The sequence below is a fragment of the Gymnoscopelus braueri genome (genome assembly GCF_963280865.1).
Source record: "Gymnoscopelus braueri genome assembly, chromosome: 18".
NCBI classification, from domain to species: domain Eukaryota; kingdom Metazoa; phylum Chordata; class Actinopteri; order Myctophiformes; family Myctophidae; genus Gymnoscopelus; species Gymnoscopelus braueri.
The window spans coordinates 3,241,941-3,269,300 of NC_137618.1; the positions used below are offsets into that span (position 1 = coordinate 3,241,941).

At 44.1% G+C, this 27,360-nt stretch overlaps 1 protein-coding gene across 1 annotated transcript in view; it reads right to left on the reverse strand.

Annotated features, from left to right (window-relative positions):
* The window catches only part of LOC308073743 (limbic system-associated membrane protein-like), a 398,830-nt gene that overhangs the window by 257,644 nt on the left and 113,826 nt on the right, over positions 1-27,360 (reverse strand). Inside the window, exons 2-3 of the mRNA XM_080412852.1 lie at positions 16,049-16,193; positions 15,417-15,504 (exon numbers count right to left, since the gene is read on the reverse strand). Coding sequence (XP_080268978.1) covers positions 15,417-15,504; positions 16,049-16,193 — 233 coding nt within the window. The remainder of the gene's footprint in view (positions 1-15,416; positions 15,505-16,048; positions 16,194-27,360) is intronic.

Consider the following 27,360-nt stretch of genomic DNA (forward strand, 5'->3'; position numbering starts at 1 on the left):
ATTCATCAACGTGATGAAAGCGACCAAATAGGCTATTTCCATGGTGGACACCAGCCTAGGGTTAGACTTGCACAGCAGTTCATTGTCTGTCCATTGTCTGAGAAGCGCAGTGCTGATCCAATAATACAACTCATAATGACTACAGGCGTCGAAATTAAAACCTGTCCCATCCATAGAAGCCAATCTATAATAACGCATAACAATGAAGTAACTGGAAATCTGATTTCCAGTTATATTTATTCCCATGATTTGCTCTTAGGATGAATTAAACCCCGTATTTAACCAGGTCAATCTAAATGAGATTAAAGTTTATTATCTATTACATTAACATTGTAAAACGCATATGAAAAACACACCAATGGGAGACAGATTCTATAACACTTTGAATTGTATCAAAATGTGTGAAATCGTTATCTAGACGAGCAGGTGAGATGTGGTTTCGCTACTTTTTTCTTTCTGTTTTTCCTCTCTCCTTTTTGAGAGAGAAGGATAATTGTTGCGCTCTGCAGTCATGTAACACAGAAGTAATACCTCTATGGCATAAACGCATATGTTTATTGTTGTTGGAAGGGAGCTTGGCGCATTTGGGGAGCATATAGGCATTTGAAAACATGGGCACAATTGGACCCGTTGGAAAGCCAGAGCGGCACCATTGATTTGACACCATAGGCTATACTGTACAGCTGTTTATTGCCTTGAAATAGAAGATTATTTAAGAGAAAATACTATAGCCTAGGGCTAGGCCTACATGTTACTGATGATAATATATTTGCAATGATGCTAAATGAAGCAAATTCGTGTCAGATCAAAGCCACGTACGGTGATGCCCTGCACCATGCACTCTGCTTAAAAGCCGCTGTTGCTTAATTGCTTTATCAATGGGTATTGATAGAATATACAGTGATGAGCTGTACACGGAACAAAAGCTAAGGTTCCAAAGAACTTAAAATTGATTTGATTTGAGAGAGCTCTAAGTGTTAGAAGACACCCACGACCGCCGAGTTTTTGGCACCGACCGCGCCGTGATTGCGTAATTCCTTGCGTAATTCATTCATATCAGGAAATAATGAAAGAATCCAGCCATGGGCCAGATAAACATACAAAGCTTAGATTTCACGGATTCTGGCGTTCTTTTTATTTTAATTTTTGGTTATGATCTGACTGAGTATTAGCTAATATAAAAATCGCCTCGAACCTCCGGAAAAAGACGAGAAGAGTGCATGGCGCGGTGATCAACCAAACCCGATGTTGGAATCATACTGTACAGTTTATAATTGCCTTGAAATAAAAGATTATTTGACAGAAATTAATACAGCCTATATGTTACTGATGACTTGGAATTAAATTTTATTGCAATCAATGCAATATTGATTGCAAAGGACAGGATTCAAGAATGGAGACTTGGAGAGGGACAGCGCACCTTCTGTGCGTAATTGCAGAAAGCCACTTCATAAATTGAATCACATATCAGGAGAGGTAACTGAATTAATTAATACAAATATTTTATTTTTTTTATTTTAAGACTTACACGTGCATATGAGGCGTTCTGTGCAGGGCAGAGTTATGTCACAAGGGCACACGATGCGTTATGTACAGAGCTCAGTTTTGTCACACGGGTAGGTGAGGCGTTCCACGCAGCGCGCACCAAGGTGGCACAGCACCCACTCATCTCTCCGCGCCTCGCCTAGTCGCGTGACCAAATAAATCATGCGTGCGTTGACGCGTGCCTTTGCTACAGACGCATGAATCTACACGTAGACGTGTTACCCTGTAGGTCAAGATGCAGTGGTTGCACTGTTACGCGTGAACGCGCGCGTGCACGTGTTCCCATTGTGAGTCAATGGGAAAGTACACTACACGTCTATGCGGTTCTGTGCAACACAAAAAAAAAAGTACACGATTACAGGACAGGGGGTGTGCTTACGTGGCACTAATGGAGCCCCATACACACACACACACACACACACACACACACACACACACACACACACACACACACACACACACAGACGCACACACACAGACGCACACACACAGACGCACACACGTATCCCCACCCCATAAAACAAGACCACATCCCCTATAACTACACCTAACCCTAACCCTGTACATTTTCCTTCACCTTATATCTACAGGACGAGAGACGTCAGGTTTTTTAAACCAGTTCCTCAACTGGGTGGGTTGTAGGTTGTTATAGTGGGAGACAAAGTATGGGTTGAAGGGAGGGGAGAAGCTATACGTTCCTCCTGTATCAGAGATAAGAGCATTGAGGGGCACGTCGAGGACACAGAGGCCATCATCATCTCCCCCATGGATGGATGTATGTATGGCCGCTGAGCCGCTTAACCTGGTGAAATACGGCGGACTGCTACCTCCATCAACGGCCCGGCGGCTGTGGGTGTCAGCAGAGCCGCGGGATGTCCCCATTTAAATGCATGAGGGCACCTGCTCCGCCGCGTATAAAGAAGATTAAAGGGAGCGGTCTGGCCTTTTTTTTTTTAATACACAGTATAAATTATTTTTCAGAGACTTTGGTCCAAGCAGCGTTGGCTTGGTGAGCCGAGGGAGAAAAGGAGGAATGGCGGATTGTTACTTTCATTACAAATCAGCTCTGTATGGGGGTTGGAGGGTGGGGGGTGGGAGTTTAAAGGTAGCAGGTAAATCAGTGTGGTTGTATTTAAAAAAAATACAAGAATAGAATAAGTGCTCCTAGGAGCACATGTCTCCGGCAGGTCAGGTAGGTTATTGTGGGCCAGCAATGTTCGGAATTCGCCAATCAGGATGGAATATGAAAAATCTGACGGAACCATCTTAATCACTTGACTCCAGAGATAATGTGTAAATTCCTTTTCCTTGTAACAGGTCGTTCATGAAAGTCCTTGCGGTCTTGTTTCCAATGAGAACCTGTGAGCAATTGGGGTTAAGAGTCTTGCTCAGGGACAAATTTCATATCATCGGCGCATATGCTGGGATAGCCTGGAATCGAACCTGGGGAAACCAGGGCCTCTGGTTCCCTAGGCGGGCTCACTAACCACTCAGCTATGGCCGCCCCAAATCGTGTACCGATTTGCGTGATGTTTGGACAACATTTGTAGGAGTAATATGAAAAAGAAAAGTATTGCAAAAATCGGCCTCCTGGTGGCGCTGTAATAGGGTGTTCAAAGGGTGGCATTTGTTCCTCAACGTAGTGCGAATGTGCGTGCAAAGTTTCACCGCCATCGGACGCTGCGTTCATGAGTTGCGGCATTTTGTTCAAAACGGGCCTTTCCTGCAAACTTTAGATGTCAATCTTAGCCAATCAGGATGAAATATGAAAAATCTAACAGATCCGTCTTGATCACATGACTGAGATCATATGTACTGATTTGCGTGAAATTTTGATCAAATCTGAAGGCTTAATATCCAAAAATGTGTTTTACATAAGTCGGCCTCCTGGTGGCGCTATAAGAGGCAGATGTGAAAAATGCAGGGCAAAGGTTTTTCCTTGGCCTCTAGGGAGTGCTCATATAACGTTTAACACACTTCAGTGCAGTTATAGGTAAAAACGCAAATTGACCTGTTATAGCGCCACCATGAGGCTGATTTGAAACATTTCAAGTGGCATTTATTCCTCGGCCTAGTGTGAATGTGTGTGCAAAATTTCACGGAAAAAAACGTGAGAACCACTGGTGTATGAATGTGTAAACTATGGATGTGTGGAACATGGTGTAGTGCAGGTGTGTGGATGGAAAGCAGAGCCTATAAGAAAAATTATATGGAGCACTGAGGGGAGAGTGCTGGCAGGTCTGAGTACTTGAGTAAAATTACAAAAGTATTGGTATCAAAAGGTACTTAACAAAAGTAAAATACTAAAATGTTTGAAAAAAGCAGATCTACAAGCTCACAACGCGTCGCGATTGTAGTAGTGGAGTAAAAGTACAATATTTTCCTCTGAGATGTAGTGGAGTAGAAGTAAAAGTATTGAAATGTGTAAATACTCAAGTAAACACTTTACTTAAGTACATTACTTAGAGTAAATGTATTTAGTTACTTCACACCACTGGCCACGGGGGCACCCACTTTGAGAAACCCTGCCCTGGAAGGTAGTTAGTTATTGCTCCACACTCCCTAGGAAGCAGGGAGGGAGGGAGGGAGGGAGGGAGGGAGAGGCGGGCTTTATAAGTCCTCCAATTGTCAGCCCCCCCCCCCCCCCCCCCCCCACACACACACACACACACACACAGACAGACACACACAGTTTGTTACAAGCTCTGCAATGTTTCTTAGTAAAAGATCAAAATAAACAACTCATAATGCATCGTTACTCCACATGAACGTTGAGTAGAGTTGTCAGTGTTTACCAGAGTGGTGAAAGCTGTTAAAACACACTGTGTGACAACAAGACACTGGAAACAGAAGTGCATTATCTCTATCTGACCAAACTGAGGTGAGTTTCTGCAGGTGACTTAGCTTAGCTAATTAGCGGCTTAGCATTAAAGGAATTGATGGAATTTGTGTTTAATTTCACTTTTATTTTACTTGGTAAAGCAACAACTAGTCAGGATGAAGCATCGTTGTGTTGTGTGATGTGATGTGAAGTGAATATGTTGTATTGTTGAGCTGTGTTTGATTGTGATGCTAAGACAGGCTATGCAGGCCTAGACAGTGGTGTAAAGTAACTAAGTACATGTACTCAAGTACTGTACAATTTTGAGGAGACTTTACTTTACTGGAGTATTTAACATTTTCAGTAATTTTACTTCTACTCCACTACATACCAGAGACAAATATTTCACTCCACTACAATTATTTTAAAACTTTGGTTACTAGTTACTTTGTAGATTTGGATTATTATTACAAAACATACCACTTCAGCCCTATAGCCTATATAGTTGGGCTATTTGAAAATAGCCGATCTACAAACTCTCAACGCGTCACATCATAATGCTTTGTACATAATGAGTACTTTTACTTTTGGTACTTTAAGTATATTTTGATGCCAATACTTTTGTACTTTTACTGAAGTAAAGTTTGAATACCAGACTTGTACTTGTAATAGAGTATTTCCAAATTGCTGTATTGGTACTGTTACTCAAGTAAAGATTTTGAGTGCTTATTGCACCACTGGGCCTAGTAAATCACTTCACACATTCATCAGGATCCTGGATGGCTTGGTTCCAGGCTTAACATAATTTATAAATAATATTTTAGGAAATCTCCATGGGAAATATGTATGGGTTTTCTATCTGTGACACCACAAAATGGCCGCCACTGCTATGCCCTATAAGTGTATACAGGGTATTTGCACACGTACAAAGTTAATGACTTTTAATATGAAATTGGCCAAATGGTCAAATATTACTTAAGAAAGAGGAAAACATTGTGAAAATAGCCGATCTACAAGCTCTACGTATACTAGGCTGTGTATGCTGTGACAGGATACAGCATATACTAGGCTGTGAATGTTATGCAGTTATGACAGGATACAGTATACGTATACTAGGCTGTATATGTTATGCAGTCATGACAGGATACAGTATACATACTAGGCTGTATGTTGTGATAGGATACAGTATACGTATACTAGGCTGTATGTTGTGACAGGATACAGTATACGTATACTAGGCTGTATGTTGTGACAGGATACAGTATACGTATACTAGGCTGTATGTTGTGATAGGATACAGTATACAGTACGTATACTAGGCTGTATGTTGTGACAGGATACAGTATACGTATACTAGGCTGTATATGTTGTGACAGGATACAGTATACGTATACTAGGCTGTATATGTTGTGACAGGATACAATATACGTATATGTGGCTCCGGTTACTTGAATTAATCTTTCTTTCTTTCTTTCTTTCTTTCTTTCTTTCTGATACTCAAGGCTGGCAGAGGTGTTGCAGGGGACACACCCCCCTCCCCCCTCCTCTTCATTATAAGCGTGGACTATGAAGACAGGCTATCAGTGGAGGAGGGGAGCAAGAACTGGGCTTCACTACTACAACTAGGAGGTGTAGATGACTCTCTAATGTAGTCTTTTTTTTTATTTATAAACACACACACACAAACACACCCCACACACACACCCACCCCCACACACACACCCACCCACCCAACCCCACACACATACATATGAAGATGCAGATGACATCTGCATCGTAGATGCCCAGAAGACTGAGGTTCTCACCTACAATGTAACACCCTCCCAGACCATCCACCTCTAATAAAGTACTGGTGAAGTTAACCAGAGAGATGTAAAGTACTGGTGAAGCCAACCAGATGTACGGAGGATGGAGATGTAAAGTACTGGTGAAGCTAACCAGATGTACGGAGGATGGAGATGGCGGGAGACGCCCGCTGGAAGGCTCATCCGAGGATGCCCTGCCCTAGAGAACGAGATCTGGAGATCTCTCTCTATCCATGGGTTTGTCTGCATGGGGGATTCCTCCGAAGACTTGGTCCTCACGGTCGAACGACCGAAGACCTTGTCCTTCTCGGGGGTTTCCCCTGAAGACGGCTGATGAAGACGACTCAAAGTAGGAACCTCTTTAGGACTGTCACGATTATAACATTTTACTTGAGGATTAATTGTCGCTCAAATCATTGTGATGAACTAGGCCGAATTAATTCATTATTGCGTCGTACGCTGAACATTGTATCATTATTAATAAAAATGTGTCTGTCTTCGTAAACAAAAGGTGCACGGGTCAGATATGACAAATAACTTGCATAACTCAATAACTTTATACGTTGAAAAAGCAGTCTACTATTTCCACTATTTTTGAAAATGTTTGAAAACATATGAACATTTTTCAACATGGAAATGATTATGACGATTATCCGAAAAAGTATTGCGATTATCTGAAATACTTGCGATCAGGTGATTATGTAATAATTGTGACATACCTAATTTATCCTTTTCCTTTGCTGGATGCTGCTGCTGCTGCAGCTGCAGTTTGTGTTGTATGATGTTTTTGTTGTATGCTGTTCATGTTTGATGCCGTTTGTGTCATGTGTTGATGTGGTTCAAGATGTACAGTAGCTCTGTTTCTGTCATGTTGGGGCCCGGTGTGGCAGTGAAACATGCAGTGACTGTTGGTTTGTGGCTCTGTGATACAATTGAGACAATTTGCATGAAACATTTTTTAGACATAGTCCTCTGTAAATCCGGGCCATTTGAAAAGGTCACTTTTTGGTAGGTACCAAAAGGTCACTTTTTGGTAGGTACCAAAAGGTCACTTTTTTCTGGTGTAAAGTGTGTGTGTGTGGGGGGGGGGGGGGGGGGACCAAGTTTCCCACCCCACCTCAGCATCTGCCAGACTAGTGGCGCACCTCCTACTGGCTCCAATACAGGTCTCCGCCAGGTCAGGTAGGTTACTCGATCCTGGTGGCGCTATAATAGGCCAATGTGAAAAGGGTGCCATTTCTTCTTAGGCCTTTCAATCGGACATTGCATTCATGATTTGAGGCAGTTTGTTCCAAAAATGTGTTTTGCTAAATTAGACCTGCTGGTGGCGCTATAACAGGCCAATGTTAAAAGAGTGGCTAAGAAAGGAAAACCGGTGCGCTTCCTCTGGATGCCTTCTTAATTTAGGCAGTGGGTGCTCAGCTATGTAGATAACTCAAAGGAAAACCACCTGGAAAAAAGCGGCACTCCAAAATAAAGATGCAAGACAGTGGCTCAGATGTGGTTTCTCATTTTATTGAGATGCTAACATGTTTCGGCCGCAGCCTTCCTCAGACCTAATCTGTTAAAAGAGTGGCATTTGTTCCTCAACACAGTGTGAATGTGCGTGCAAAGTTTGACCACAATCGGACGCTGCGTTCATGATTTGCGGCATTTTGTTCAAAACAAGCCACTACTGCAAACTTTAGATGTGAATCTTAGCCAATCAGGATGGAATATGAAAAATCAAACAGATCCGTCTTGATCACATGACTATAGAGATCATTTGTACCGATTTGCGTGAAATTTGGATAAAATGGGAAGGAGTAATATAAAAAAAAGAGTTTTACATAAGTCGGCCTCCTGGTGGCGCTATAAAAGGCAGATGTGAAAAATGCAGGGCAAAGGTTTTTCCTTGGACAGACGTGGCTGGTTGGTGCTCATCCCTGCCATTCTGTGAGCTTTTAACAGGAGTTTTCCCAGACTTCATTGCCTGAGATTTTAACTCACTCTGACTTTTTTTCAGGGACAGAATAGACTGGGGACGTGTTAGAGGAGATGAGTGTTAAAGGTAAACTAAACACAAGGGACAGTTTCTTATTAGAGGCAAAATCAGGGAGGAACGTGCGGGTATAGCGAGGAGGAGGAGGAGGAGGAGGTGACATAAATCTCAGGTCCTGGAGCTGCATTACAGTGCAGGACATTAGAGGTTGTGCAATCTGGGAACCCAGAGCCAATTGAGAAGGAAAAACAGCACCCTCTGCTGTTTGTACTATCTCACTTGGCTCTGGGACAATGACGACGGAGCACCCGTGCGCAAGGAAACCAGGGTTTTGGTCTGCCTTCAGCGTTTCACTTCCGGTGGTGAGACTATGTTTTCATTCCCACTAACAATATTTCTACACGGAACACTAACACCACTTCTCCCAGAGAACATGGATCGTTTTGGTTATAAGCCCACTTGTTTCTATGATGAAAGAGCAAGTTAAAATGTGAATATCTTTTTGTGGTTTTGTCTGCTCCGCGGACGCTATTGTTAAATTAGTTTTGGTTGGTTTCGAGTGGGGAATGATTGGCGGACATGTAAATCCTGCCCACTACATTTGATTGGGTAAAGCACGGCCTGCTTCCTGATCTGAAGGCACGCCCACTTGTAGCCCAGTGTGTACACGTTATGACGAACCTTCACGACAGATTCCAACGCAGAGCAGAATCTGTTCTTGAGAGATTAGAGGTTGTGTGCTCATTAATTGGCATCCCACATGAGACTGGTTTGCTCCACAGCGCCGACCAGCAGGCAGTGGGCACACAATGAAAAAGTAACTAGTAACTACAGTTTTCAAATAAAAGTAGTGGAGTAAAAGTATTGGAAATACTCCAGTAAAAGTTCCTCAAAATTGTACTTAAGTACAGTACTTGTACTTAGTTACTTTACACACCACTGCACCTACTGTATGTAAATCCGCCATAGTTGTGCGGCAGTGTCGTACACCGAAAATAGCAGGTCTACAAGCTCACAACACAATGGCAGTGTGACGCGTTTTTGAGCCTGTATAGGTCTGCTATTTTCACACGTGACATTGGCCTATTTCGTGACTATGTATAAATAAGGCTTTTGGCACGTGCCATAAGTCTGAATGGCCACACCCAGTGCACTGTGAGCCTCAATATTTGTGTTTGACGATTTTGCAGTTGATGAGCATTTATTTGATGAAGTATAAATTGACCTTCATCCCCCCGATGCAGGGATGCTATGAGGGCATGCAGAGTAGCATTTGATGCAATGCAACATCCTATCCGTCAATACACTCGCCACTTGTCATTGACTCGGTGCTGCGGAGGCCAGACTGATACTCTCCGGAATGTTTTCAGAAAGATTAGCAAGGATCACCAGGTATCTGGACCAGTGGTGGAAGAAGTACTCACATTTCTTACTTAACACATTGGGTGCCAGAATTTTATAATAACAGAATACGTTTGGTGCCGGGAATCTCACCGTTAAGCTCCATTGTGCCGTTTAAAGCTGTAGACTCCATGACGAGCAATCCATGAAAAAAAAAAGCATGCCTCCATTTTACCCGATGGTCCTGGCTAACGGCTGGAACGATAACATCTCTCACGCGAGTAACAATGGCGGAGCGATCGCGGATGCAAAATGAGTTGTTTTCCCCAGCGTAAAAAGTTTCGGAGTTATAGGCGTTTTAGAGAAGGAAATAGACCGGAAGCGGATGGGGAGCCATGTTTTTTTTATCTCTGTGTTTATTCTCTCTCTCTCTCTCTGTCTGTTCCCCCTAAAGGTTAGTATACATTTTCGCCACACAATTATTTTTACAAAGTGTTGTTAACCACATGAACATTTGCCAAAAATAGCCTACTGCAGCTCAGACTGCTGATGATGATGACAGATGATAGTTTTTGAAACATCGGGTGTTTTATGTTGTTAAACGTCCTTATATTCACGTAAGCTACAAGCAAGTTACAGGCATTTTGTCGACCATGTAAGGTTACAGGCTTATTTGGTTAACACAAATGCAGATCTACAAGCTGTCGACGCGCCATTAGCGATAAGTTGATAGCTTGTATATCTGCGTTTTTTGGGTCTCTTGGTGCTGTTATCCACTCCCATGACTTTTCCTACCACTCCTATGCCGACGACACCCAGCTGATCCTGTCATTCCCCCCCTCCGACACACAAGTGGAGGCCCGCGTTGCTGCTTGTCTGGCTGACATCTCGGAGTGGATGTCGACGCACCACCTGAAGCTCAACCTGGACAAGACAGAGTTGATGTTCCTCCCGGGGAAGGGCTGTCCGCACCGAGACATGGCCATCACCATTGATAATGCTGTGGTGACGTCAACTCAGACTGCGAGGAATCTGGGTGTGACCCTGGACGATCAACTGTCGTTCTCGGCAAACATCGCATCAGCGACACGGTCCTGCAGATTCCTCCTCTACAACATCAGGAGGATTCGCCCCTTCCTCACGGAGAAGGCAGCCCAGGTGCTCATCCAGGCTCTTGTCATCTCCCGCCTGGACTACTGCAACTCCCTCCTTGCTGGTGCTCCGGCGTCTGCCATCAGACCTCTGGAGCTTGTTCAGAAAGCTGCGGCTCGTCTGGTGTTCAACCGCCCCAAGTTCTCCCACACAACTATCCTTCTCCGTTCTCTACACTGGCTCCCCGTAGCGGCTTGCATCTAGTTTAAAACCCTGGTGCTAGCCTATAGGGCAGTGAAAGGAACAGCTCCTTCTTACCTCCGGGCTATGGTCGATGCTTACACCCCTGCCCGACCACTTCGGTCTGCCGCCACGGGCGACTGATTGCCTCGTTGCTCAGTGGTCCTTCTGGCCGATCTACACGGTCACGACTTTTTTCTATTTTGGCCCCACAGTGGTGGAATGAACTCCCCACCGATGTCAGGACAGCAGAGTCACTGATGTTAGGACAGCAGAGTCACTGCCCATCTTTCGCCGCAGGCTGAAAACCCACCTCTTCAGGAAACACTATCCTCTTCCTCTTGCCTACTTGTTGTTAACTAGTTGTACAAACTCTTGTTTTATTGTTTTATTGGATCTTGTTTATCCGATTATATCACTTATTTGTTTTAGCTCTTGTTCATTAGATTTTCCTATTTTGTCTCATCAGTTTATGAAAGTAGCTGATATATTGCACTTTTACTTTAGCGCTAGGTATACTCTTAGTTGCTTGTTTTAGAAGAGAATGCACTTCATACTTCTGGTGATTAGTAGTTTTGTTCCCTACCTATGTTGAATGCACTTATTGTAAGTCGCTTTGGATAAAAGTGTCTGCTAAATGACCGTAATGTAATGTGAGTACATTGTGCCTTTCCTGAAGCTTAGCCATACACTACTGTATGTGACCTTGAGTACTGAGGATGTCCGTGGCTGTCAGAGCGTTCTCGTTGCGCTGAAGAGACAGCAGTGCGCACTAGATTTATACCCACACATGTTGACATGTTCATCTTCCTTAATAAAACATACTAATACTAGCAGCCTTTATAGGGTCTGTGTGTGCCTACGGCAGTTGAGCTGCACTTATTAAGACGCAAAGGAGCCTAAATGAATGTAGCCTTATATTCTGATAAACATTCATTCGGTGCATTTTTCATTTCTGGTTGGGTGTGTGGAACATCATAACGGTATTTCAGCCTTAGGCTACATCGTATAAATATATAATTAAATGAATTAATTAAGAAGAATAAAATACCTCAGACTCGCCCCTTAAAGACTGGGAGTCGGACTCAAGCTCAAAGACCTGACTCGAACTCGAGCTAAGAGACTGGTGGGCATCTCAATATACAGTATTGCATATTGCCCACAATTTTGCCCACAATTTTGTGAATCAAATTTCAGGCAAACAATATGGAGCATGAAAACCCCGTTTGACTGTCATTGAAACATGAATGACACACGTGTGCCTAATTTGAAGAGAAATCTAGTTTCAACTATCACATATCTGATACTGTATTTGGGGTTGGGGGAGAGGTTGGGGCCTCTACTTTGAGTCTAGCCCAGGGGCCCATGGGCTTCGTAACCATATCTAAAACCTCACAATAACAAGAGCATGTAGGGGTCAATCTATGCTGAGCGACGAGCATGGAGGTCGAAACGGAGAATTCCTCAGCTATAGAAATGTCAGAGTGTGTAACCTCCTCCTCCAGTGCTGCAGCTAGCTGACACAAACTGCTCTTTAGCTGTCAAAAACAGCCTGCCTGACAGGCTGCCTCCAACATGCCAGTAAATTAGATCATTCACGGTGTGTTTGTGTGGGTGCTGTGGGCGTTGTGGGCTGTGTGTCTGGGTTCATTATACTGCAGTCCCCTGGGTACAGTGCACAGTGTATAACCTGTATGACAGAGCTCTGGACCCAGTTGCACCACCTCACACTAAGTTCAAACTTAGCCTAGCTATAGCTTAAATGGCTTTAAAAAAGCCATTTAACCCATTTAGCCGGGAAAGTATCTGTGTCATTTTAGATTTCTTTGGCTATTCAAAAATAGCAGATATACAAGCTCATAGCGCGGCACCGAGTGGAAAATAGCCGATCTACAAGCTCACAACGCCTCACGTAGCGAGGCGTTGTGAGCTGCTATTTTCAGAATATTTATCTGTGGAACCGGGTCTCAACTCCTACAGGTCAAATATGATTCTTTTTGGGGGTCATGGCCTGAAAAGGTTGAGAACCACTGATGCAAAATGCAATGCAAAAATGCTGAATCTTATAACCAATATGAACAACTTCGTTTTTATTTGACAAATAAATATATGTTTTATTTAACCACTTATCAAAAATGGCCAATCTGCAATAGCCTAATGCCATACCCAAAATAGGGCCGTCAGGTTGAAAGTGATTAAAAATCAGGACACATTGGGTGTATAATTGCCGATACCGATGTCATCAAAAAAGTCAATGGATGGCCAATATATCGGCCAAACTGATACATATGGGTCTGGCTCTTGTATGCCCCGATATCATCTCACCACACAGCAGTGTGTTTTCATCTGGTTATGAACTAAAGATATGACCCTTTAACAGCCTTTTCAAAAGGTCATGTGAATTGATGTTCTCGCTGTGGGTTCTATGGCAGCAAATGGCCTCCTCTTCTCCCACAATCCATTGTGTCCGATTATGTGGCACTTGATCATTGGAACGTCCCACTGAACTCCCTGGGTTTGTGTCAGCGCTCTCATTTGTCATAATAATGACAATAATGTGATAGTTATAGCCAAACATATAGACTATCCTGGGGGGGGGGGGGGGGGGGGCGTTTCACCGTTTCAGCCCAGCACCTGGGCTGCACATGAACTCTGCAGCTGCACTGAGGCCCCTGCTGGAAAGCATCCCAGCCCAAACATTAACGTAACTAATAATTGGGCCGCGCGACCCGGAAATGACCGTAATAATGCATGACCGTGCATAGTTCCCATCGTAACGTTATTTCCATAGAAAGAAGAAGGGGAGGAAGAAGAGGGTGTGGGGGCAAGTGGAAAAGGAGCAAACAAAGAAAAAAAGAGGAGCAAAAAAAGTCACTTGTACCTGGGTTTTTTTTTTTTTTTTTTTTTCAGAAAACTGTTAGGATTTAGAAGACATTTGTAGAATTGGCCTCGGGTCTTAAAGGGTTAATAGGTATGACAGTGTCCCAGGTCTTTTGTATGTATGTCTCAAACATGCCCCCATGTCGTCCACCCGACAGTGTGCTTTCATTACCAAAGCTGGTGAGGTTCTACTAGAAAGGAACAGCGGCCATAATTGGAAAAAAACAACAGGATCAGACAAAGTACATTTTGCGGTGGATGATAAAACAGTGGACTCTCATCATGCCCCACCATGTGCCACCCGGGTCACCACACACCACAGGTTTGGTAAATAAAGGCCAGTTTTACACACCGTTCATTCCGTTTAGATTGAACATGAAAACTCTCCACGTGTCTGGAGAGGGCCCTAGGCTGGCTGTGTGGTGTGGGGAGTCGCCCGTGTGATTGGACTGCGGGTTTGACTTTGATGTTTCCAGCCTATTAGGATGCGCAAGCCCCGCGTGTGTGTGTGTGTGTGTGTGTGTGTGTGTGTGTGTGTGTGTGTGTGTGTGTGTGTGTGTGTGTGTGTGTGTGTGTGTGTGTGTGTGTGTGTGTGTGTGTGTGTGTGTGTGTGTGTGTGTGTGTGTGTGTGTGTGCGCATCCATGTACAGGGGCATTGGCTGTGGGTATATGTACTGTACATATACCACGGTGGTCACAGTATGTTTGTACTGTAGGCTATGTATATGTACATATGTAACCAATTCAGTCTGCTTTCTTTTCCCCCTTTTTTTAAAACATCCTTTACTCTAACTTAATTTTCTTCTACACGCTCAGTGGTGGAAAGTAAATAAGTGCATGTACTCAAGTACTGTACTTAACTACAATTTTGAGGTATTTTTCTTTTTACTTTTTTCAATACTTTTACTCCATTACATCTCAGGGGCAAATATTGTACTTTTTACTCCACTAAAATAATTTGAATACTTTAGTTACTAGTTACTTTGTAGATTTATATTTGTATTAACCACAGTGCATTAACCACTTCAGACCTATACATACTTTGGCTATTTGATCTATTGCCACATGTTTTGACATTATATGCTTACCATTATAGTTAATGTAAGCTCCCAGGGGGGGAAGGTAAACGTCCATTCACATTAAGGCGTTTTAACAATCCTTATGTTTGTTAGGTTGCTATTTCAATCTTGGTTTTACTTGAGCTTCTGCGTTACCAACATAAGTTAAGTCGAACAGACTCTATAAACCTTTCCCAGACGCAGCGCCAGAATGAATCTGGTGGGAATTATAAAACGAGTGCATGAGAGCTCTAAGGATTATAAACAGGCCCACGGTCTGTATACAACACAAGAACTTCTGTTCAGGCGGTGATAAGACCCAACCACATTTAACCAGGGGTGAAAGTGGCTTGGAGTTCTTGCCGGAACTATACCCCCACCTTCTCCTCATATTGTTTTCCTCATGCATGCATGCCTGCACACACACCTGTCATGAAAATTTTTTGAGAAATTGGCAATTCAGACTTCCACAAAGTCCATTTGGCTCCATTTGTATTCTCTCACACTGATGGTTTTACAGTGTAGATTGGGTTCCCAGAGATTAGAAAATAGAATTGAATGGGGGTCAGAGGCCTAATGCATATCAAACTTGGGGTCTATGAAATGAAAAAAAGAAAAAAAACAGGGTTGAGCATTAGTGAGGTAGACATTACCTTGTACAACGAGGTAGACCTGTGAGGTCTTAGGATGCTGTTTGGTCTGTATGGTGCATGTGTAGGATCCCTCGTCATACACATTCACCTAGAAATACAGAGAAGAGGAGAGGAGAAAATAAGATAATTATTATATCAGTACACCTTAATTGTCATTTTGGTTTAAATTATGTAGTGGTGTCATTTAGCTTCTCAGAAGACATACAAGCCTTTAGCATTGATATTTAAAGTGATACCCCTTTTATTTCACTGTAGTTACTGGAGGGTCTCTTCAAAATCTGAGCAAAAGGCTATTCAAGTCCTTGTTCCGGCCCTTAGATATTATCATAATCATCATTTTTACAACTCTCAACATTATCATCATCACTGATTTTTAGGATGAACCAGCCATATCCTGTAGTTAATGCTTATGTTGTAATAAAGTGTCGATATAGAAGCACAATTACATGTTTATCATGTGCATTGCTCTCTATAAGGTCATAATGTGTCATTGGTCACCAGCTCTACTCTGGAGTAACTTGGTACATTTACTCAAGTACTGTACCTTCTGTATGCGTAGACTGTACTCCAGCTGTCCTTTGGTCACCAGGTCTACTCTGGAGTAACTTAGTACATTTACTCAAGTACTGTACCTTCTGTATGCGTAGACTGTACTCCAGCTGTCCTTTGGTCACCAGGTCTACTCTGGGGTCCAGGGACCACTTGTCCTGACCAGTGAAGATGATGTTGGATCGATTGAGCCAGGCCACCTTGGACACTTTGTCGTCCACATAACACCTGTGGACACACAGAGGACAAGGACAGAGAGGTGAGGAGAGCTCATGAGAACAAAGGAACACTTTGATTCTCCTCATTAGAGGACAAAGAGCTTGTACCCATCTCTGTATCTGTCAGTCCTTGTCCCTTTTATGCCCATATATGGAGATCCCTGATGTCATCATTATATGCCCATATATTGGCAAGCCCATATGGGCATATCGGTTAGAATGGCGGTTCTGGACAACTGGATAATAGGCTCTCTAGCTAAACAAGACCTTTTATAACTTCAGGTTCCATTCGCCGCGCCTCCGACCAAGTGGAGCTTACTATGTAACCCTGCTCAGGTTGTGTGTCTGTCTGTCTGTATGTCTGTCTGTGTGCATGCACTACCTATGTAGAGGGCGCCAGAGTGCAGGAATTTAGACTCTGATTTAAATGCAACACCACACACACACACACACACACACACACACACACACACACACACACACACCTCTCCCCATCACGGTGAAATAACACAGATTACAAGTCCGTAAATACACAATATTTTCGAGCTGCGTTCGCTTCCAGCGTTCGCGCGTCTTACTTGTAATACATACAATTTATATAGCGCTTTTCTAAATACTCAAAGTCGCTTTACAGAGCAGAATAAAAACAACTTTATTAGAATACAGGAAGATCCGCCTCTGGGGTGGACTTAAGCCACAGGATGTTCTGATCTCCCACAAGGCATTGCGTTCTGGCACTGGTTTCCTGTCACCACAGAGCCTGCTAGCTCTGGTCTTCTGCTCAGTCAGCCTCTAAACCTGAATTTACTCACAAAGGCCCTATCTTCCAGCTCCTTATCTGACCTACCCCCGCTAGCTTTCTGAGTCAGAGTGATGTGGCCGTGGTCCGCCCATCCGCCCGCCCTTCCATTTGCCAATTTTAAAATAGGATAATAATTTGCAGAAACAACTGGTAAAGCCAGATAGATTCAACAGTGAAAGTAATTTGCATAGTGTTATGTATGGAAACACCTGCATATAATCCAAACACTAGTTCTTGGAACATATCAATGCTCTTCCTATATCCATGTCTGTGAATAAATCTTTTATTGTTATTGTCAAGCAGAAACCTTGTATATCCATATTTCATACTTTCTTTTTGTTTCTATCAAAACAATAATGCCCCACGTCATCTTACAAGAGTGTTGTGAACACATTGTGGAAATAGCCGACTTACAGGTGTCAGTGGTTACATACAGACGGCATGGCCAAAACCCATGGCACAGTTCCTGATGCCACCCTCAACTCATCTTCCACGATTGTTATTTTAGATTTTTTGCTATAACCATTATTATATACTTTGGCTATTCAGAAACTAGCAGATATCCAAAAAAATCCAAACAAGCTCATAGCGCTTGTTTAGATTTTTTTGAAAGCTATATGAGCTATTTAAAAAAAAATCTTTGTATTTGTCTTTGAATACATGTATTTTTGGAAACGACATTTTTAACTCAAATCTTTGCTTCTGGGGGGGTCCCTGGAACGACATCTTTTGATAGGCATCGGTGGCCAAACACATATTTTGGGGGGTACTTGACAAGAAAAAGTTTGAGAACCACTGATATCATAGCAACATACGTTTTTCAGACAACTGTTAGGATTTAGAAGACATTTGTAAAGATTTGTACAAATGTTCACGGTTCTTCAAAAAAATAGCAGATCTACAAGCTCGTAGCGCGGCACCGAGCTTGTTGATCTGCTATTTTTGGAATAGCCAAAGAAATAAAAAAAATTACAACCCATTAAGACCTGAGGCTGATTAAAGAACAGTTTTCTGAAAAAACTTATGTTGGTACAGTGGTGTGTTCAAAACCTTTTCATGTGAGGGACCACCAAAATGATATGTATTGCTGCGGACCCCCATCTCAAAATATTTTGTTCCAGGTACCCCGAGAAGCAAAGATTTGAGTAAAAAAAATCGCTTTGAAAAAATATATATATTCAAAGATTTGCACACATTTTCACAATTCTTCCCAAGCAAAAATAGCAGATCTACAAGCTCATAGCGCGGCACTCGGTGCCGCGCTATGAGCTTGTAGATCTGCTATTTTTGAATAGCCAAAGAAATCTAAAGTGACACAGATGTGTTCCAGGTCTTAATGGGGTTTATAACCTGCCTCTGTTCATGCTGTGACAAACAGACAGACTCTGCTATAGGCAGCAGGTGTTTCTAACAAGTGGTTCCAGACAAAACAAAGCCCCCTTCCCCCCTCCCCATGGGGGGGGGGACAGCTAGGGGAGCAGATGTGTGTAGTCTCATCTCATCTGGCCCTGTGTGACATGACATCCACACCAAGAGACCCCGGAGAGGGGGTGAATTTGCATGTGAGGCGCATCCTGCTGTCGCCTCCCATTACGCCTCATACGTATCGCAATTGATTCTCACGTCGTCTCGCATTTACATTTACAAGCAACTAACCGCCCCCAGTCGCCCCCCCAGTCGCCCCCCCAGTCGCCCCCCCCTCTCTTTGTGGCGAGATGTGGGCGCAGGCTTCCGCGCGGCGCACACCAAACGGGAGTAAACAAGAGGATATACCGCCATCTTTATCCATCAGGAATGAAATGCATGGCGGTGGAAAAAGTACTCATATGTCTTACTTAAGTAAAAGTATCAATACTGCAGTGTAGAAGTACTCTGTTGCAAGTGAAAGTCCGGAATTCAAAATGTACTTGAGTAAAAAGTACAAAAGTATTGGTATCAAAATGTACTTGAAGTACCCAAAAGCAAAGGTACTAAAATGTTTGAAAATAGCAGATCTACAAGCTCACAACGCATCACGATCACGACACACACATCACGACACAACGCATCACGACACACACACGTGCGTGGTGTGTGTGTGTGTGTGTGTGTGTGCGCGTGACCCTGGACAATTGATACATGCAGAGAGATCAATGCTTCATAGTATATCTCAGTCAAGTGGCATGTGTGTGTGTGTGTGTGTGTGTGTGTGTGTGTGTGTGTGTGTGTGTGTGTGTGTGTGTGTGTGTGTGTGTGTGTGTGTGTGTGTGTGTGTGTGCGCGTTTGACAGCACAGATCAGAAATCAGAGAAACCCAACTGCTAATCTAAACTGCAGTCACAGTTTCAGCGGCCCCGCATTCCTCTCTCTCTCGCACGCACGCACACTCGCACGCACCTTTCCACTATAGCCGCTCACGTCCCAACTACAGGCGGGACACACTCTCTCCCTCCGCTCGCTGCAGGGTGCCGCCGAGCATGCTGGGTAGTTACTACATCCTGTTCTGGCTAATGAGCCGGTGTCCTATCAGCTGTCAGATCAGCTGTACAGGGCTGTCTGCTGACAAACCAGCTGTTGTCAAGGTGTGTGTGTGTGTGTGTGTGTGTGTGTGTGTGTGTGTGTGTGTGTGTGCGAAGTGCATTTACTCAAGTACTGTACTTAAGTACAATTTCGAGAAATATTTTTTACCTTACTGGAGTATTTCCAATTTTCTATACTTTTACTTCTACTCCACTAATTCGCAGAGGCAAATATTGTACTTTTTTACTCCACTACAATTATTTGAATGTAGTTACTAGTTACTTACAAAACATACATTAACCTCTTCAGCCCTTTAAACTTTGGCTATTTGAAAATAGCAGATCTACAAGCTCACAACGTGCCACAATGCGACACGGTGTGAGCTTGTAGATCTGCTATTTTCAAAGGATGTTTATTGAAATGGGACATAATGCATATTCAGTTTAACTTTTGGTCCTTTAAGTGTATTTTCACTTGTAACAGAGTATTTCTACATTGCAGTATGATTTCATTTTAGTACTTTTTCCACCACTTTAAATAAATTGTACAAAGATATGACATGAATGACGCCGTGCTAGCCTGGGATCCAGACTGATTGCTATGTTTGGCGTTTTTTGTTTTCTCACTTCGCTATTCAGTCAGGCCTATTTGACTCATCACCACCATCACCAATAACCAACACATTCTCACTTCCAACTCGCCATGTATTGCCGCTCTGTCATTTTCACCCCCTAATGCGTCACTATAGGTCTACTATAGGACTATAAAAACTAAAACGCACGTATTGGAGCTTCAAAGACTACTCGAATTGGGGTATTGACCAGCTGCCTCGGTGGCTAACCTGGTATAGCAGCGCTTAGCTAATTACCGCAATCTCCCGTGATCGAATCCCACCCAGGGAACTACTTTTATTTTTCTCTCCCGATTTTTTTTAGGGTTAGGTTTAGGTAATTTTTTTGTGAGATTAGGGTTAGGATTAGGTTTAGGCATAGTTTTGTCAATAGTTTTGTCAACATGCCTAAACCGTTTCAGGGCTACTGACAGAGCGGCAAAATATGACGCCTTGGGAGTGAAAACGTGTTGGTAATAGCGTAGCCCCCCCCCCCCCCCCACCCCCCACAGACCAATCAGAAGCCCCGGGCCATTTTCTCCCGTTTGTGAACGTCCGGTCCCTTGGAAAAAGGGGATTTACCAGACTGAGTAGCGAAGTGCGGGGGGAAAAAAATCAACTGAACGTATAGCGAATCAGTCTGGATTCCAGGCTAATGCCGTGCGCTGTTGCGAGACCCCAGACACTGGGTGGGTGATGGATGCCTGGGTTGCTGTCCAGCACTTGTTTTTTTCCCCCTCAAAAAACCTTGTTGATGGATGTTCCTCTGCAGTGTAAATTATAACCTATCCCGCCTGGCTGTGCAGTGCAGTGCCAGCGTGGCAGGGCTCTCTGTGTGGGATATAACACATTCCTGGGCCAGAGCAGTGGTGGAAAAAGTACTCAAATTCTTTACTTAAGTAAAAGTATCAATACTTCAACGTAGAAATACTCTGTTACTAGTAAAAGTCCAGGATAACAAATTTACTTGAGTAAAAGTACAAAAGTATTGGCATCAAAATGTATACTTAAAGTACCAAAAGTAAAAGTACTAAAATATTTGAAAATAGCAGATCTACAAGCTCACAACGCGTCGCGATGCGACACGTTGTGAGCTTGTAGATCGGCTATTTTCAAATAGCCTAGGTATAAAATAGGGTTAAAGTGGTTAATGTATGTTTTATAATGTAATTTATTTCTGCAAAGTAACTAGTGACTAAAGTTTTCAAATAATTGTAGTGGAGTAAAAGTACAATATTTGCCTCTGAGATGTAGTGGAGTAGAAGTAAAAGCATTGGAAATACTCAAGTAAAGTACAAATACCTCAAAATTGTACTTAAGTAAATGTACTTAGTTACTTTACACCACTGGGCCAGAGCTGCAGCTGGATGGGTGTAATGTGTGCTTCAGGGCTGTGTGTGTGTGTGTGAGTGTGAAGAATGAAGAATCAGAAGAATCAGTTTTATTGTCACATCACAGGTTTACAAGGTAAAAAAGTGGGTGAAATTCTTTTTTGTACATCGTTCCCATCGCAACGTTAGTTTCCATAGAAAGAAGAGGGGGGGGGGGGGAGAAGAAGAGGGTGGGGGGCAGGTGGGAAGGAGATCAAAACAAGAGAGCAACAGAAGGCCAGACAGGTTATCTACATATTTACAAATTACCTGAGATAATAAAAAAAACTAAAAACTAAACTAAGGTGCCTGAGCATAGCAGCAATGTATTGTATACTGTGCATGTTATACTTATACTGTGCATGATAGACAATGGACGTTAAGGTGCTTAGAGGAAAAGGAGCACAATAAAAAAAGACCAAAAAAAGTCAGTGCGTTATACAAGGGATTAAGGTGCAAAAGGTCAGTGCGTGTCCACCTAGAGTGGACTGACCCTAGTATAATCCGCAAGTAGCTCCATGAGGGAGTGCAACAAAAAGTCATTTGTACCTGGTGTAGTCCACAGGTGTGTCCGAGGGGGGGCTAAAGTCCAAGTCATTGTCCCTGGTATAATCCACAGGTGTGTTCAGGAAGAGCCAGAAAAGTCTGCGCCGCCTGCTGTCAGGCTGCTGAACTCATCCAGGCTTATGCCCCATTCAGCATTCTGACAGCAGCTGGATTGAAACTACACCAAAACCTGGTGGTGGAACTCTTGATACTGCGGTAGAGCCCCTTGCCCGGTCGCGGTCGTTGTAGGGGGTTGAACAGTCTGTGACTTGGGTGGTGCTTGTCCTTGATGATGCGCTTGGCTTTGACCACGCACCGCTTTTTGTACAGTTCCTGGAGCGCTGGGAGCTCGATTCCCATTATCCGCTCTGCCGATCGCACTACTCGTTGTAGGCTGATCTTTTCTCGGGCAGTGCAGTTCCCGTACCAGGCTGTGACACAGCCTGTTAGGATGCCTTCGACAGAACTGTTGTAGTACAGCCTGAGGATGCGACGTCCTACTCCCAGCTTCTTCAGGCGGCGGAGCCAGTACAGTCGCTGCTGAGCCTTTTTCCTCACGTGTGTGGAGTGCGTCTCCCATTTGAGGTCCTCCTCGATGTGTACTCCGAGGAACTTGAACTCGCTGACCCTTTCCACTGCAGCACCGTCGATGAGGATGGGCGCATGGTCTCTCCGCGGCCTCCTGAAGTCCACGATCAGTTCTTTGGTCTTGTCGACGTTAAGAGAGAGGTTGTTCTCCCGGCACCAGTGTGCCAGTAATTTGATCTCCTCTCTGTAGTCAGACTCGTCGTTGTTGACGATCGGGCTATCACTGTCGTGTCGTCCGCGTACTTTATGATGGTGTTGGAGACATGTGTGGCTATGCAGTCATACGTGTACAGGGAGTAGAGGAGAGGGCTCAGCACGCATCCCTGGGGTGCTCCGGTGTTGAGGGTCAGGGGGTCGGATGTGATGCTGCCCATTCTCACCACCTGATGTCGGTTGGACAAGAAGTCCTGTATCCAGTCGCACATGCTTGGGTGTAGCCCTAGGTGTCTGAGCTTTTTGTCAAGTATTGCTGGGACAATGGTGTTGAATGCTGAGCTGTAGTCCACGAACAGCATACGTACATATTTGTCCTTCAGCAGCTTGTTGTCCATGTGCGAGAGGACGGTGTGGAGAGCCATGGCAATAGCGTCGTCGGTGGATCTGTTTTTGCGGTATGCATACTGCCACGGATCCAGCGAGGCAGGTAGCGTGGAGCTGATGTATTCCCTCACCAGTTTCTCGAAACACTTGCTGACGATCGGGGTGAGAGCAACAGGTCTCCAGTCGTTCAGGCATGTCACTTTGGCCTTTTTGGGAATGGGCACAATGGTTGACATTTTGAACCCTGCAGGGACCACAGCCAGGGAGAGGGAGAGGTTAAAGATGTCAGCGAAGACACCCGCCAGCTGGTCTGCACATGTCTTAAGGACCCGGCCTGGAATCCCATCAGGTCCGGCTGCCTTGTGGATGTTGACCCGTGTGAAGGCTGTACGCACTTCTCTCTCCGAGATGGTTAGAGGGTTCTCCTCTGCTGGTGCTGCTGATGGCCCCGCTTGGCTGCCGCGGTTGGAGCTGATCTCAAACCGGCCGTAGAAAGTGTTCAGTTCGTTGGGGAGGGAGGCAGGCGGGTTCACCTCGCTTCTGGTTCTTGTTTTGCAGTCTGTCAAGGTGTGTACTGCCTGCCATGTGCTCCTGATGTCGCCATTGCTGAGTTTGTCTTGCATCTTTTTTGTGTAGGCCTTTTTCGCCTTCCTGATGGCGCTATTTAGGGCCGCGCGCGTCGTGTTGCGCGTTTCCACGTCGCCAGATTTGAAACCAGCATCCCGTTCATGCAGATGTGCACGTACTCCGCTGTCCATCCATGGTTTCTGATTGGGATAGATCCGAACTGTCTTTTTTGGGACTATGTCATCTATGCACTTGCTGATAAAGCCAGTGACTGAGTCTGAGAGTTCGTTGATGTTATTCCCAGCGGCGTTCTTAAACATCCCCCAGTCAGTCTGGTAGAAGCAGGATTGTAGCATAGCGTCTGTGTCCTCAGACCAGATTCGGATTTCCTTCTCAACGACCGGCTCCCTTTTTAGCCTCTGTTTGTAGGCAGGTAGCAGCTGGATGGCGTCGTGGTCAGAGCTTCCTAGCGGTGGGCGGCGGAGAGCTTTGTATCCATCCTTGAAGGGCGTGTAGCAGTGGTCAAGAATATTGTCACCACGGGTACTGCAGGCGACATGCTGGTGGAATTTGGGAAAGACCTTTTTTAAGTCTGTCCGGTTGAAGTCGCCTAGGCAGATGACTGCGCAGTCCGGGTGGCGATTTTCTTGTGCACTGATCGCCTGGTGTAATTCCCTCATAGCTGTGTCCTTATTAGCTCCAGGATGAATGTAAACAACGGCTACAATCACAATGCTGAAGTCGCGTGGTAGGTAGAAAGGACGGCAGGCTATGATTAAAAGTTCAAGGTCTGGTGAGCAGTGACTATCTAGGATTTTAACATCTTTGCACCAGTTGTTGTTGATCAAGGCACAAACTCCCCCCCCACGTTGCTTACCGCTCAGTACAGGGTCTCTGTCCTTCCTATACGTGGTGAAGCCAGGAGGAGTGATAGAAGAATCAGATGCTAACTCCGTTAGCCACGTCTCTGTTAGAACAACAATGGACGTGTTCCTTGTCTCACTGTTATACTTTACGCGCGCTAGTAAGTCGTCCATAGTGGTCACTGTTCTTGATTCACACAGAGATCTAACGTTCGCTAGCAGGATTGAAGGCAGTGCAGGTTTATATCCACGTTTTGTTGTTCTTACGAGGTGTGTGTGAGTGTGTGTGTGTGTGTGTGTGGGGGGGGGCAGTGGTGTAAAGTAAGTAAGTACATTTACTTTAGTGCTGCACTCAAGTATTTTCAGTTTTCAATACTTTTACTTCTACTCCGCTACATTTCTGAGGATAATATTGTACTTTTACTCCACTACAATTATATGAAAACTTTTAGTTACTAGTTACTTGGTAGATTTTGATTACAAGCAATGCGAAACATTGTGAGCTTGTAAATCAAAAGATGTTGTATACATTTTGAACTTGTGAAATGGGACATTCTACACAATGAGTTTTACTTTTGGTACTACGAGTATATCTACATTGCAGTATTGATACTTTTATCAAGTGAAACATGTGATACTTCTTCCACCACAGACCAGAGCTAATGAGAGGCAGAGATGTGCCAAGCCTGACAGAACAGCCATGCTACAGCCTCAGTCTCCCATACGTCTCTGTCTCTGTCTCTGTCTCTGTCTCTGTCTCTGTCTCTGGCTCTAGCTCTAGCTCTAGCTCTAGCTCTAGCTCTAGCTCTAGCTCTAGCTCTAGCTCTGTCTCTAGCTCTAGCTCTAGCTCTAGCTCTGTCGCTGGCTCTAGCTCTAGCTCTAGCTCTGGCTCTGTCTCTGGCTCTGGCTCTGGCTCTGGCTCTGGCTCTGGCTCTGGCTCTGGCTCTGTCTCTGGCTCTGTCTCTAGCTCTGTCTCTGGCTCTGTCTCTAGCTCTGTCTCTAGCTCTGTCTCTGGCTCTGTCTCTGGCTCTGTCTCTGGCTCTGTCTCTAGCTCTGTCTCTAGCTCTGTCTCTAGCTCTGTCTCTAGCTCTGTCTCTAGCTCTGTCTCTAGCTCTGTCTCTAGCTCTGTCTCTGTCTCTAGCTCTGTCTCTAGCTCTGTCTCTAGCTCTGTCTCTGTCTCTAGCTCTGTCTCTGTCTCTAGCTCTGTCTCTAGCTCTGTCTCTGTCTCTAGCTCTGTCTCTAGCTCTGTCGCTGTCGCTGTCGCTCTCTAAATATTGAATTCTGCCTTTTGTTGTCCATCTGGTAACTTTCATCCTGTTCTGTGTCTTTCTGCTCTCAGTGTGTGTGTGTGTGTGTGTGTGTGTGTGTGTGCGCGCGCACACACGACCCTGGATAATTGATACATGCAGAGAGATCAATGCTTGATAGTATATCTCAGTCAAGTGGCAAGTGGCCTGCCAAGGCCGGATGCAAATCTGTGTGTGTGTGTGTGTGTGTGTGTGTGTGTGTGTGAGAGAGAAAATAAAGTAGGATATAGAAGTAAATCTAAAGCTGTAACAAATCAATGTCAGGTCATTTCTGTGTTGCCCTCAGAGTGTTTTGTTGGCCCAGATACTCGCTGTATGTCAGGTTCAATGCATTTCCACACTGTTCTCCATGCAGCAGGTTCAATGCATTTCCACACTGTTCTCCATGCATCAGGTTCAATGCATTTCCGGTAAGGATTCGGCTTCCCCCTTAGGACAAGGCTTAGCCAGAACAAAGCACTGATTTAAATATCCGCTACAATAGGGCTGTTGCAAGGCAGACATGCGCAAGTGAGAGCGATCAGTGGAAAGTAACTAAGTACATTAACTTAAGTACTGCACTTAAGTACAATTTTGAGGTATTTGTACTTTACTTGGGTATTTCCGATTTCCAATACTTTTACTTCTACTCCACTACATCTCGGATCGAAATATTATACTTTTACTCCACTACATTTATTTGAAAACTTTAGTTACTAGTTACTTTGCAGATATAAATTATTAAGTTATAAAACACGCATTTAGCCCTATTTTATACCTAGGCTATTTAAAAATAGCCGATCTACAATGCGTCGCGATTTCCTAAAGAAAGACACATTTGCTTACTCTGTGAAAACACGTGCATAATAACGCGTGAATAGTTTACACCCATATGTCTGTTTGTGTATAATGATCAACCTCATTATCCAGCTAATTAATTGTAGCATCTGAGTCATTAGATCCTAGATGCTAGCCAGATGCATGAACATTGTTAATTCAGGTCTTTGTAGCAAGGTGTGTGTGTGTGTGTGTGTGTGTGTGTGTGTGTGTGTGTGTGTGTGTGTGTGTGCGTGCGTGTGCGCACCGGTTCAGAAGTCACATTAATTATTTGGGTTCATAGCATTTGAAGATTGTTTATGAAGCCTCTTTTGCAACTTTAATGAAGCATTTAATAAGGGGAAAAGGTACGGAGGTAATCATTCGTCTTGTGTGTGATCTTTCTTTGAACAGAGCGATTGCAGCGAGGGTGTCACGACCCAGAGGACTCAGATTTAATGCTCCTGAACCTCAAGTCATCTGTCTCTCTCTCCTGTTCTCTGTCTGTCTGTCTGTCTGTCTGTCTCTATTTATCTGCGGAACCGAGTCAAACCAAATTGTATGCCTCAACGCTTACATTCCAAGTGCTTGTCAGGGTGCGGAGTCCCCAGTTCAAATATGATTATTTTGGGGGGTAGCAGCCTAAAAAGGTTGTGAACCTTTTCAGGAGAGGAGAAGAGAGGAGAGGAGA